The 14,012-nt window shown below is 49.2% G+C and overlaps 1 protein-coding gene across 1 annotated transcript in view; it reads right to left on the reverse strand.

The window, feature by feature from the left end:
• Positions 1–293: 293 nt before the first annotated feature.
• The window catches only part of LOC8028626 (protein sidekick), a 68,690-nt gene continuing 54,971 nt past the window's right edge, over positions 294–14,012 (reverse strand). Inside the window, exons 30-34 of the mRNA XM_040221167.3 lie at positions 12,861–13,148; positions 11,031–11,204; positions 7,074–7,219; positions 5,550–5,804; positions 294–2,945 (exon numbers count right to left, since the gene is read on the reverse strand). Coding sequence (XP_040077101.1) covers positions 2,709–2,945; positions 5,550–5,804; positions 7,074–7,219; positions 11,031–11,204; positions 12,861–13,148 — 1,100 coding nt within the window. The 3' untranslated portion in view covers positions 294–2,708. The remainder of the gene's footprint in view (positions 2,946–5,549; positions 5,805–7,073; positions 7,220–11,030; positions 11,205–12,860; positions 13,149–14,012) is intronic.

Raw genomic sequence — 14,012 nt, forward strand, 5'->3', positions numbered from 1 at the left:
CCCGGCAGGGGCGCAGCCCTGGAGGCAAACATGGCAGACAGCACTTTGCTGTGTAGCCAGATGCCAGCAGCCCATATGCTATGGATTGGCTGTTGCAATGCGACCAACTCCTGCATCAACTCTTCTTCGCCAGCGTATTTTGTTGATGCTTTGATGCACAGGTGGCACAGGGTGGTTACCCAAAACAGCATTCTGGTTCCAGCATGCCATCTGCAAATGGCATGTTCAATGTTCCACCCATGCATTTTCATGTAAACCAAAGCAATCGAAAGCACACAGAACACGACACTTTGTAGAAGTAGGCAAGCCCTTTATGAACAGTCTCCCACCAAATCTACACAATCAGGAAAGACACACTGAGCTAAAAACACACGCAAAAAAAAAAAGACCTCATTTTATAAATATATAAAGCTCAATATGTACAACAGCAGCCCGAAAAAGTTTAGCTGCTTAAAACTAAACAAAGATTGGACAAACAGATCCGATGCACTAGCTACAAACTATTTTTTTCAAGATCAAGCAGGAAAGCACATGAACGCAATGTGGTAATACAATAAAATCCTGCGGCAGTCCACAAGAAATGTGGCAGCACAATGCTCTGCGTGGAATGACGCTCGTGAGATGAAGGCTACTCTAAAAAGAATGGACCCTTTATAAAAAAGAGCGCTTGTCAAAAGTGACACAGCGTGTAAACGTTTCTTTCTCACTGGTACTTTGTTGAGGTGGTCGTGAATGCAATGGATGGAACGTGAACCCCGGGGGGTCCCTGGACGGATGGGCATGGCACTGATGCAGTTAATGCAAAAGACGGTAGCTAAGGTACGCTGGAAAAACTCTGTCACAGATGCATTTCACGTATTCTCCCCAAGAGTAGGACGACGCAAGGAGGCAAAGACTGAGCAAGTGACAGGGCACGCAATGCACAAATTTGCAACATAAGTTTCTGCAGAAACCTTCTGTTGAAAAAAAATATCAATTTTTGGAAAGGCTGCATTAAAATATGAACCTCGTCAGTGCTTAAAATGCCTGCATCAATGTAAGAAGCTTGCCACAACTTTTCTTTACAGTCAAGTTTTGGGGCAAGCTTAATACACCAATACTAAACGGGGATGCAGTGACGATATGTCGTCGTTTCATTAAAAAGGTCTTTCGTTGTGAGAAAACTTTTCGCAAAAGCCAAACAATGCAAAAAGAACGAGCAACTTTACAAATGAAGCTGTCTCCAGTGAAGAGCATTTTCATGGCATAGGAAACCAAATTCCTCGCTGTCACATCCTTTGCGTCCACACAGATCATCCTGACACATGGCAGTGAACGTTCGATAAGGACTCTCCACAACAAATGTTAAGTTCCTGCACTAGCCGAATGCAATCTCGGATGATACCCCGTGTAAGGCATGGGCCCAACTTCATCCTTTATCTTTGGTGTGACCTGTAACATTTTTAGAATTCCGATTATAGAAGCGGGTGGTTCAATGGTGCCGGCTATTGTTCTCGCTAGCTCTACTTAGCTTGCACTTTCGCTCCTAAGGATAGTAGCCGACAACCCAACCGGACCGTTGGGCTTAAAATCCTAAAAGATTAATCACAGAGACCATTAGGGACAACTCCTACTTTCTATGGGCAAAATGCCATTGATTACAAACAGAGCTGCACTTTGAAGCGGTTAACGCACATGAGGTCGACAGATTGCACATTTCTACAACTCTGGAACTTGCAGAGTCGCACCTTGCTGCCCATTTTATGCTTTTCTCCAGTCAGGGTTGTGAACCGTGTCTCTGATAAGCTGCACTTCGAAACGATCGCCGTGGCTTAACAGTGTGGACGACAGTAGTGAGCACAATATAGTAAGCCAAAACGAGCGATCGCGTGTCTTTGCAAGTTTTCTCACACGGCTAAGAACCAGCCGTCAATACTTTGGGTCAATGGAATGTGCGTACATAAGGCACAAATTTACGGGCTCGAATTTGTCGTTGCCACTAACCTTTGCACGTCAGATGCAGCAGAAGATCGAAGTCGCATTCGGGCTAACTATGCTGCACTGCGTACAAGCCGTCAAACATACGCCTGTCGTGCACGCCGACGGATATACGCTGCAACAATCACCGTCGCACAAGTGTGCAACACACACGTATGCACACAGCAGTGACCCTACGTCGCAACTACCTCTCTACGCCGCTCGACAGTACGTAAAAGGCAGCATGTCGCTAGCGAAATTCCCCGCTACGGATGCAAAGGTTCGTTCCTTTCTGCAACTTCTGGCTGAAACCAAAGCAGCAACAGCACGCTTTGATGCGACAATATTGGACCCGTCCGTCACAAGCACGGCAGTGATTGCACACAGGAGCCGTAACTCTACGTCGTTCGACGGCTCAAAAAAAGGCAGGATGCTGCCAACGAAACTCCATCACGCACGCCGCGACGGTTCCTTTCCATAACTGCCGGCCGAAACCAAAACTGCAACGGCGTGCTGCAGCAACAACAACGTTGAACACACTCGATCCGCAATGCTAAGATCCGCAATCCTACCCTACTGACAATGAGTGATGGAGTCAAAAACTTTTCGCCCCAAATGGCACGCGGTCCGACGTAAAGAAAGTCCCCACGAAATCTGCCGACGGTTTCGAGGGAGAAAAATGAGGTGAACGAAACGGTTACGGGGTCGACGACCCCCGTGCTAACTTTGGCAGGTAAGTGCGCCGAGCGGTCTCAGACGAAAGACGAGAAGCCGGGCAGGGGAGCCCGGGATCCGGCCATGTTGTGCAGCACGACGCGTCCCCCATTGAGACACATGGCCGTGGCGCTGTCCTGCTCCGAGTCCGTGTAGCTGGGCGGCTTGGCGACACGCTGGCGCTTCCACGACTGCCGGAGCGTGTCGTTGACGTTGGCGTAGTGGTTCACGAACGAGTGCGGATCTCCCTTGGTGTCGCTCTCGCTCTCGGACCCCTGCAACGGGGCGACGCCGGGTAGGTGAGAATCGAGGAAGCAGGTCTGAAGCAAGTTTCTTTGCCTTCAGAGTTAACCTTCAGACACCTCATATACAAGTTCTAAGGCAATAGGTTTATATGGAAATCCTCTGCTGACCCTTTCTGGTAGCTGGCACTTATCTAACCGTAGCAAGCAAGGCCAGGAAGAGCGTGTCGGTAGCAGATGATAGCACGATTGCCGACACCCTCTTCCACGGTCCGACGCCGCAGTGCGCGCGACCGATGGTTTGTACCACCTTTCGGTGCTTAGGAACCTGGGAACAGCATGTTAGTAGAATAATCTAGTAGGTACGGGGTCATTTCACAGTTGGATTGTACGCAACGGAAGTTTACAGAATGTGACGACAATGCACGGCCGGACTGGAAGCGCGCGCTCTCTTTCTCTTCTTACGGCCTTTGCAATCGCCCGGGAGTCAATGGTATTTTTTCTCCGTATGTAGTTCACTTGCTTGCCGCCAGGGGCGCAACCACCTCACCCCACTTCACCCCACTCGGAGGGTCCTTTAGAGCTTCGTGGGTTGTTGTTTTGGCACCCGTTTATTGAACTTCGCTTCGATTTAAGTCACTCTACCAACAGGCAGTGTCGTCAGCAAACTGCGTTCCCCTGTGACGAAAAATCAGCTGGATATGCGCACAAGCCCTCGAGGAAGCACTTTAGGCTGTAATACGCACTATGCGACAATTGTATAGACTACTACACCCTCCTCTAGAGCAGCTGACCGACTTCATGTGCGGCCTATGAAACAATGATGAAGACCACGGCGATAGATTGGGCCTGCTTCTTACATTTCACGAGAGTGTACGAATTATTTATTATTTAAAGATCCTCCACGTAGAAGGGGTCCGTCTCCTCCTGTTCTTGATTTGCAACAGAAGTCCTGGAGGTAAAGACGAGTATAGTTTTATTTCACCGTTTTGGGCTCATCAGAAGCGCATTAGAGAGGGGCTGAGGGTCTAAACGTAAGGATCAGGTGTCAAAGGCTATAAAAATCTCGGCCGTAAGTTGCGACAGCGCTGAAATACACTGTCAGCCGCGCTCCGTGCAAACGGCAAAGGGTAGCCCAGGAGTGAGGTGACAGCGCCCCCCGCGAATTGCGGCGGGAGGTGGCGATTGCCCCAATTGCAAAGGCCGTAAGAAGAGAAAGAGAGCGCTCTTCCAGTCCGGCCGTGCGACAATGTGACACGTGTGGTTGCAATGTGTGACATGTGTCACATGCAACCGTGGCAACGACGAACGGTGTTTTTGTTGAAAGTCGCGGCGCGGGTCTCGGTAGACAAATGACAGCACCGAGATTGCTAGCTCAAAAACGTGAATTCTGTAGAATGATTTTGTGAGGTGTGACCAAAGTACTGCCAATTTCTTAGAATCACACCTTTATTCAAAGTTCTGCACACTCCAAATGTTCCGAACTGGATAGCCTCGAACAAATCTTTGACAGGCGTGTCTAGCACCCCACACTGCCCACACGACAAAGTGGTCCAAAAGTGGCAAACATTACGTCCTGATCCTGGCAATCAGTTGAAGTCCTGGCAAAAACTTTGCGCGGATGATTGGGCAACGCAATGCGAATGGACGGCGTCAGCTGGTGCGACATTTCGACGATACTGCGTCATGGTTGACTAAAAATTCTGGTGGCATGTTGCGTTGCGCGGTGTAGCGCGTAAAGCACAACCTGTTGCACACAAAACGGCTAGCACCAACGACGTTCTTGCAGATGCGGTGCACAAAGTGCTCGGTCGCACCGGCGTGTCCATTCTTCGCTCGGCAACGTTCCCTTCCACAGGCGCTTCACGTTCGCGTGCAGATTGATCTCGAATTCGAATGCATTTCATCCTAACACCCGTGGTGAGGTTGTCGGCGTCCACAAGTCGACGAAGTTCCCTCTCGCAGGCGCATTTACGCTGCCTGCTCCGGTGTACGCTTCGGCCGCCCCATTCTTGAGCACAGAAGTTTAGAGCGCCGAGAAAGAACGGGTGGCAACGAGAGCGATCACACGACCCCCGGCGCAATTGCGATGAACGTGCCGCACCTCAGCCATGACCATTATCGGCAAAAGGGTAAGGACATCCCTGGTCTCCCGGCACCAAAGCCACCCGCGATCAATGTGCACATTCTCCGTTCCTTCTCAACAACATGACGCTCGCCCAGTACACCCGATGCCGTAATAGACGAGCGAGCGAGCGCAAGTGTCGCTGTCATTGCGCAGCCCCATTGCCTAGCTTCTGTAAACCGTCAAGTGAGAGAGCGACCCAGGGCAGAACGAAGGTGTCCGCCGCATCTACCTTCGCTGCCGTGCCGCCACCAGGATAGCAGCAGGCAACTATGTGACACGAGCGTGACGCGGCAACGCATATTGAGGGACCATATTTGGGGATGCGGTTAACGCGCCAGCTGGGGACGCATTCGAGGCACCGCAACATGGCGGGGCGAAATCGGCGGGCGACAGCTCGACGCGGGAGCGGCGTTGCCGGGTGGGCATCGAGAGACTGGAAATGAGGACGCGGCGAAGGGACGGACGCGTTCCCGGCACCACAACGAAACGGGGGTCGCGGCGGCACCCACCTGGGAGTCCGAAGAACTCATCTCGGAGGGCTTCTCGGTGAGGCTGCTGGAGTCGCAGTGGTCGTCGTAGCCCTTGGTGTCGTCCTCGTCCGAGTAGGTCACGCTGGCCGGGGATGGCCGGGGAGGGGACCGCAGGGGCTTGCGCAGGGATGCCCGCGTCAGGCTGCGCTTGGCTCCCACGCTGGGCTCGGGGCTGCCGAAGCCCGCGTCCTCGAGGCTCAGGTGGTCCTCGCTCTGCAGGCTCTGCTGCATCTCCTGGGGAGCAGGGGGGGTACGGAACGTGAAACTGTCACCGGAGTGAGCCTTCTTTATAAAAAAAAAAAACTGGCATCCGCACAAAGTGGCCTTTACTCGACGTCAGGGGGTTCTTAAGAACGAACGGCCTATCGGCATCTCCCAGGAAGAGGGGTACGCGCAGCACGCAGCTGGAGTACCACGCTGTCAGCGACCGTATGGTGACAAGCTAGTCCGGGAGTTCTCAAGCTTTCCCAACACCTATGAGCCTTGGCATTGATGCAACAAAGCAGTGCAGGAGCCTAAAAAGGCCTTGTAAACAGTAATGCACACTCGCAAATGTTTGGCTCATAGTTGTGCATCAATGTTTGGCTCAGGCCTGCGAAAGCTTAGGGGCAGGGATGGTTGAGAAAATCTGGGGGAACCCCATTGTGTTCTGCAGAACCCAGTTTGAGAACCCATGATTTATTAGCATTTATTATAAAAATTTCTTAATTCAAAGATTTTTACGGCAGTAGCTGTTCGTGCGTGTTCCCGGCAAAATGAATGCTCATGTACAAATGCACAACCCCCCCCAACACCAGGGGCACTGCTCTCCCTTTCCCAGTCGTTCCTCACACACCACAATGCTCTTTTCTCGCTTCTTTTTCTCTTCCCCCATCTTGCTCCGGCAACGCTCTTCCTTTCTCCCCCACAACCTCGCCGGTAGCTGCTGTTGCGAAATACCCACAAGGTCGCGCCGCGCTGACACGCCCCCTCACCCCCTCGCCTCCACACAGCCACCACCCAGGTTTCGTTCCCGTGTTCTCCGCACCTCTACAAAACAGCTCGCATACAGTAAAACCTCGCTATAACAAAATGGGATATCACAAACTAATGGATATAACAAAGCAATCATAATTCCCCTTGCTTGCTAATAGGGAAGAAATGGACATTGGCTATAACAAACTAATGGTTATAACGAAATAATTATGATCGCTCCTTCAACTTTGTTATAACGAGGTTTTACTGTACATACTTTCGCTTCTTCCACCACAGGCGCAGTCATGGACGCCCCAAGGGTGTTTCAGCCAAAAAGATAAAGCACGTCTCTGTGTCCTTCTCCAACATTATTCAACATCTCGCACAATCATTCCACCAAAGCGCACATATCCTCACAGATGTCTTCTATGCCAAGTCCACCGAAAGCAAAGAACCCATTGCACACATTGTACAACACACCTAAACCCACATGGCAAAGCAAAAAAAAACTCCTAGTGTCGGCTAAGAACAATGGAACTCTGTGCGCACCTGCTTGTAGCGGTGTGTCTTGCTCTTGACGCATAGCACGGCCACCACCAGGATGATGGCAACCATGGAGCCTGCCGCCAGCACCACCAGGAACCACGGCTCCCGGTAGAAGGGCATCCGCTGCTTGTACTCCAGGAACAGTTTGCCTGCGTAGGCCGCGACAGACGCTCTCAGCAAGTGCATTCACAGAAACAAACTTTACATGGCGTCAACATTTTTGTGCAACGTTCCCAAGGATGGCATAGTTTCAGCAGCACTCCAACGTCGTGCAGGCTAGTTGCGTGAGCGCATGACTTCATATGGCATCGCTTTAGTGCGAGAATGCGTGCGAATGTAGCTTAAGATGAAACCACCAGAAAACCTCCCACCCAAATATCTTTAAATTTTTGGCGAAAAAAGTGCCTTCTGCGAGTAAATGCGGTAAAACATTAATGACAACTACTTCTACAATATCAATTACTACAACTATAACATCAACTACAACATCAAAACGGACGTCATTTCCAATGGGGGAAGAGCCCCATAACAACTATCGCTGTAAAACAAAATTTTTTAGGCTTAAATATTTTCCCTTGAAACTCACATTCATGAAATTTGGATATAAGAAATGCACCACTCTAAAGACATCTTTGTGGGAGGTTTTAATTCTTCATTGGTTAATTTATAATATTTTTTATGCCTAAATAATGTAGAGAAACACCCTGCAGAAGTGGGCCCCCCACATGAAACGCTGACCCGCATGTAAGCGATTTAGCGAGCGACGAGACGAGCAACGGAGATTTCTTACCGTCGCTCGTCGCGTTGCTCGGTTTTTGGATTTCTAGAAAACGTCGCTCGTCGCCTTGGTCGCTTGCTCCCGTCGCTTTCATGCAGTCTGCGCCGTCACTTGTCTCGTCTCTTGCCAAATCGCTTACGTGCGGTTTATACTTACCGTAAAATACCGGGCAAGCGCCCACTCAAACTTTGGAGATAATCGCAAAAAAATGGGGAAAGGGCGCTTGTCCGGTCATCAATTTTACATGTAAATTTACTGCGCTTATTTTCTCAGATCTTACAAATTTGGGAATGGGTGCTTAATGTGGAATGGGTGGATGCACGGTATTCTACGGTAACTCTTTCCGTAACACGGGAAAATGTGGCAATTTTCTGAAGAGAAATTTTTTTTTTTTTTTTCAGAACTATTTAGCATATGGCTAAACACAAAACATAAAAATGTAGGCGATAAGCCACTCATTAGAAGAAAAAAGGTTTTATTAATGTCCAAATAAAGTTCCATCAAATTTAAAAGCTAAACTTGAAATTATTACAGAAAGTCGCAACATTGGTGGCTATATTTAATAAGTATGATATTTAAAAGTTCTAAATATACAAAGTGTGCCCCGTACACACCACTATCACTTCTGTAAGTTAGAGAAGTCTAGCTGATACTGTCTTTTTTTTTAATCCGTTGGAAAGAGCTCCCGCGGCATCGTACCATTCAGAGAAGCCCTTGCCCGAGGGGGTGCATGTTCTCAGGAAGGCTTTTTTTTTTCTTGCACAAAACATTTTTCTGTCATTGCACTGCTCTAACTTCTACTCTGCTGGTGCTTTTATTGCTCGCGACACATATGAAATGTGTGCCGCAGCTCACAACAGCCTAGAAAGCTAGAACGACACTCTCCGCCGAGTGCTTATCGACATTCTGCACCTCGGAGATTAAGGGAGGAGGTGGGGAATAAATATGAACTTTCTTATTTCTAGAGATATCTGAACGAAATTTACAGGGTGTGTTTATAGCACAGACATAAGAGTAACTGCAAAGTTTCATGGAGCTGTGCATATTATTTCTCAAGTTACAAATATTTATCAAAATCGTCCATATGCATTCCTTATCCCAGGTCTGGAGAATTTGAAAAAGGTAGTAGCGGCGTAAAATTTGTTATGATTACCCCTGGATACATTCCTCAGGGCATAACAGAGCCCTTTTATTAAATTTCTTTGTTGAAAAATTTTAACGCAACTTTGAATTTTTGTGTAGTCATGAAACCCACATTCACCAAATTTAATTTTTTTATTATAAATTTTTAGCGCAGTTTTCTAAAAAAAGGGCTCTGTTATGCCCTCACAAAGTTATTAGAGAACAGAATAAAAAAGACAGCACAAAAATCCATTCATCAGTTCCTGAGATATCGCTGGGACAAGCAGCCACGACAGTGAAAAAATCCATTCTGAGAAAACAGCACTTGAAGGTTGCACCCAGATTTTCAGCTTTAGAATGACCCTGCAGAATAGTCAGAAGTGTTCTTGTGCACTTTCTTCTTGTTCCGCCTTTCCAAATTCTCTTGATGTCGTTTGCTGGCCTTGTGCAGACGTAGGGCATCTTTCCCGGCAGCTCGTTGGAGGGCTAGATGGGTCGGCTGAAGTCCCACTGCAACCGATATTTCTGCAGTTGCCTTGTAGCAGCCGGCGTTGAACCTAAACACCGCTTCATGCAGTGCAATTTGCTGGCATAGCTCCAAGTTCGGCTTGAGCAATATCACAATGTCTAGCTTCTGCTTCGATCTCCTCACGTGTCAGGAAATGCGTCCGCAGATGGGTGCTAGAAGACGCGCTCCTACTTGTCGCGGCAGGCGGAAGACGGGCGCTGGGACCCGCGATCTCGGGAGGAACCACAACGGTCGGCATGCTCGGCACTCCAGGCGTGAGCGGGGCGATGCGTTCTTCCTCGACGACAGCCGATGGCACAGAAAATCCATCACTGGAGGTGTTGACGCGATCATCATTGACGGCACGCCGTGCAGAAACTTCCTAGTTCGCCATCCGCACTAACTTCATGGACCGCTTCCGCGCGCCAAACGCGCGCACCGTCTTGTACTTCGAACCCCGCATCGTGTGCGACCACGAAACAGACGGGCACGCTACACGAAACTACTCAAAGAAAGTTCGGAAAACGATCGTAAAGATGGCGAAAAACGAAGTGGAACTGACTAAAAGAGCGCGTGCAAGCAGACCACTACCAAAAGCAGACGACGCGAGCGGCAACAGCAGGAGAAACGGAGGAGGAGAGCGCTCCGCGCGCGGAGAAATCGCGTCCCAGCCAATAGCAGTCGCGCGCTCCCCCGCACGCTCCTCGAGCGCGCGCTCTGTCCAATCGCGTTCTTGCGATTGCGACATGGAAGAACGGCGACAGTGCCGTAACCACGCGGCCGACGCCATTTTGGGAGCTGGCAAAAAAAAGAGAAAGAATTCACGTTCAAAACAAGACTAAGATGGCGGCCGTCGGTCCAACGCTTTGAAAATGGCGAGCGCGCGAAGTTGGGGTTGATTTTGACGTTTGACCGTCACTTGGATGCTATTCAGGCCTCGTAAATAATTGTTTTTAAATATTTCCCCATTGTATTTGGTGCTGATAATTACAGAGAAGGTAGTTTATGAGATATACAACCGAAAAATAAGGTTTTCTAAAAATCGACTTTTTCGCGATTTTCCGGTTTTCAAAGCCCGCGTCCCCCCTTAAAACGTCGCCGTAAGAGCTCAAGTCAAATGATCCAATGACATCCACAGCCCTCACCACAGCTGTCCTTCGAAAAACAAGCAGCAAAAGCGGTTAAATCGTGCGACCGAAGCTATCTTTGTGGCGGCACCCAATGTCGGCCGGACGCCATGTTTGACAAGTGCCCTCCTCGCGCAGAGATTTATTTTCGATAGCTCACAAGCTCCGAAAAAGGACAAAACGGAATCGAAAGTAGCGTTTCTCGGCTATTCACGAGCTTTTGTAAAACGTTCCTCCGCATCAAATTAACATTTTGGCCGTGCGTAGAATCCGTTGATCACGGACGATCAAAGGCCAATGGCCGCAGTACGGAAAGAGTTAAAACGCGAGCCGAGGAAAACTTTCGGGCGAGACAAACGCAACGATGACTGCAGAATGGGTTCCTGCTCCACCCGGGCGCACAAGAAAGTTCGACAGTCACTCACTGGGTGTCAGGACGTGTTCTGGCGCGTAGGCGGGTGGACTGATGCCCAGCCGGTTGCGTGCGAGCAGGCGCAGCACGTAATCCGTCGACGGCAGCAGGTTCTGGAAGCTCACGGTGTAGGAGGTGCGGGGCCCGCCTTCCAGCTCCGCAATCGTCTGCCACTCTTTGTCCTCGTCTGCGGGAAGGAAGCAACAACCGGCTCCAGGGGAGCTGCGACAGACGCTCTCTGCCAGCGTGCTGGCCTACACTTCATCTCCATATAGACCCTTTTCAAAATTTAGCGCCATCTGGGGGACTCGAAGAGCAGCTTCACCTCTGAAAAACCAATAGCAGTCGTGAAACTTCATTTCGTCGGGCGCCTTCGCTTTCGCGCGTCAGGGGCAGAATTGGTTCTATAGATCGCCTCGTAATTCTGTCTTGGTTTTTTTTCAGTTTCGATGGTGAGAACGTAAGAACTGATCAGAACGAGGCGGCGACCCTTAAAAGGCTCGATTAAATTTCCGCCGTCAAAAGGTGTTAGAATTAAACTTGGGCCAAAAGATTGATTGGACATGCAGCCGTCATACATAATTCATGCATCGTGTTATACTGACGTCTCAAAAATACAAACCTCGTCAGTCGAACCTCCTTATAACAAACGGGTACGTTAGGCATCGATGTTTTGACATCCTGTGCTCATCATTTGTGCTCGTTTTGATGTTTTTTTGTTTTTTTTCTTTGTCAAATTTGAAACTAAAAAAAACAGTATTGTCGAGACCGGTTATAACGAAATCAACAAAAATCGGAAATCACTTCGCTATATCCGCTATTTCATTATAACGAACTTCAGTTAACGAAGTGCAAAAGGGAATGGGAAATCGTGATCGCTTCGCTGTAGCCGCTACTTCGTTATAACCCACTTCGTTAGAACCAGTCTCGACATATTTGCATGTAGCAAGCAGATCTATCAATCTCCTCCACTGACATAGCACGACAACTCTATTATATCCGAATATCAGTTATAACAAAATCTGTAGTAAGCAAAGTTGGCTCAACGGCCTAAATAGGAAGATCAGCCAAAACTTCACAAATCGGTATGTTATAACTGAATGTGTGCTATAACGAGGTTATACTGTATTCTCTTCAAACACAAACTTCATAACAATTTAGTCACGAGTGACTCGTGAGCCATAGTGGTTGTGTAAGACAGCAAGTTTTGGCTCGATACATTTTTCTCAAAAGACCTTTCGAATGCGTTTCTAGTTTGAAAGTGTCAGTTTCTGACGATATGTCAGTCAACACCACTTACCTACCGCAAAGTTCCAAAAGAATGCCCGCCCAAAATGAAGAGATAAATGGTGAAAAACATGGGGTGGGCTATCTTTGGGGATGCCACAGCAAAACTTTACAAAAAATTAATGATAAACACTGGGGCACCCACTACAAACCACGTGACGAGGGAACTGATACTCCAGATCGCGGACACCGCAAATTCGCGTCTCACGACGAGATGAACACGCGGGAATTCGCTACGAATTCCTGTGTCACCGGAAAGGATACTGAAGTTTGCCGACGCAGCAGATTCGCGTTTTACCGCGCGACGAACCCGCGGAAACCCGCCGAGAACTTGGGTCTTACGAGAATGAATACCGCAAATCACAAACTCAGCAGACTCAAGTTTCGCGGTGCAAAATACACGCGGGAATCCGCTACAGACACGTATGTCACGGTCAGGCCTCTATCCGGCTAGGTCTAACCAGATGCGGTTAGGCCTACGAGCTAGGCCTAATTACGTTCAGTCAGCCGTCTGCTGGGCCATTGACCGGTACAGTCGGTGGCTCCGAGCACATACCCGAGTGGGAGGGCCGTGCCTCCAGCAAGTAGCCCGTGATGGGGGCCGACCCCTGGGGCCCTTCCTTCCAGGAGAGGGTGGCGCCGCCGGCGTTGCGCTGCAGCGCCAGTTCCAGCGGGGCCAGGGGCGAGCCCTCCTGGGGCCCCGTGGTCACGTTGCGCTGGCTCTCCGGGCCGTAGCCCTGGGATGTCTCGGCTTGCACGCTGAACCGGTACGTGGTCATCTCGCACAGTGCTCGCACCGCCAGGAATGTGTGCGACACCTTCTGGCGCACCTGCCTGCCAGACTCTGCGGAAAATGGCGTCGTCCCTTCGAATGAATGGATGCACACTGCCAAACCCTTAAAAACAATTTTAACAAAAATTTGCAACTCATACCTTTTATACCGTTTATCTTGGCACAAGAGAAAGAAAACATGCCACTTTCCCTCGAAATACTGCTATTTTGCTGCGTAATTGCAAAAGAGAAAACATTTTTTCCCCGATTTGCAGCCATGTGTGGCGATCATCGGAGTAGGCATGGCCACATGACAGCAGAGCGCAACCGTTCAAAGACCACCATGTAATTTCAGCTCCTGCTTTCCTGCGTGCTGACGAATTCGACCCGTGGAACGAGTTATTGTCTCTTCGTGGGCCTTACACCGCAGAAGAACGCGTCAACAGTGTTACCAGGCACGTCCCTCGACAACAGCTCAATGGCTCCAGGACACGCCGACCCCATGGATTAGCCCTTTTTCGTCGATGCCTATAACTCGTCAACCTCATCGACTCTGCCTCACCCTGGTGGCCACTTGGGCTGTATTTATACGGCGCTACAGAAATTTTTTGCCAGTAGGCATGGCTGCACGACAGCAGAGCGCAGCCGTTCAGTGGCCACTATGCATTTTCAGGTAGGTGCCAATGCATCATACTGCTGCAACAATCGATTAATATTGTGCCTTACAGGAATTTTGAACGATATTATTTAGAAATTTGAAATACAGTAAATGGAATGCAAATCAACAATTCAAATCGAACCACAAACCGAATCAAATACCAAATACTATTCGACTGGTACTTGAAATCTAAAATATCTGCACATGACAACGAGGACAACGAGGCAAAAAAGGCACATGAAAATGAGGACCAGACGTATCCTGGTCACAAAAATCCT

This window comes from Ixodes scapularis, unplaced genomic scaffold, assembly GCF_016920785.2.
Source record: "Ixodes scapularis isolate PalLabHiFi unplaced genomic scaffold, ASM1692078v2 PGA_scaffold6__148_contigs__length_123643588, whole genome shotgun sequence".
Lineage (NCBI taxonomy): Eukaryota > Metazoa > Arthropoda > Arachnida > Ixodida > Ixodidae > Ixodes > Ixodes scapularis.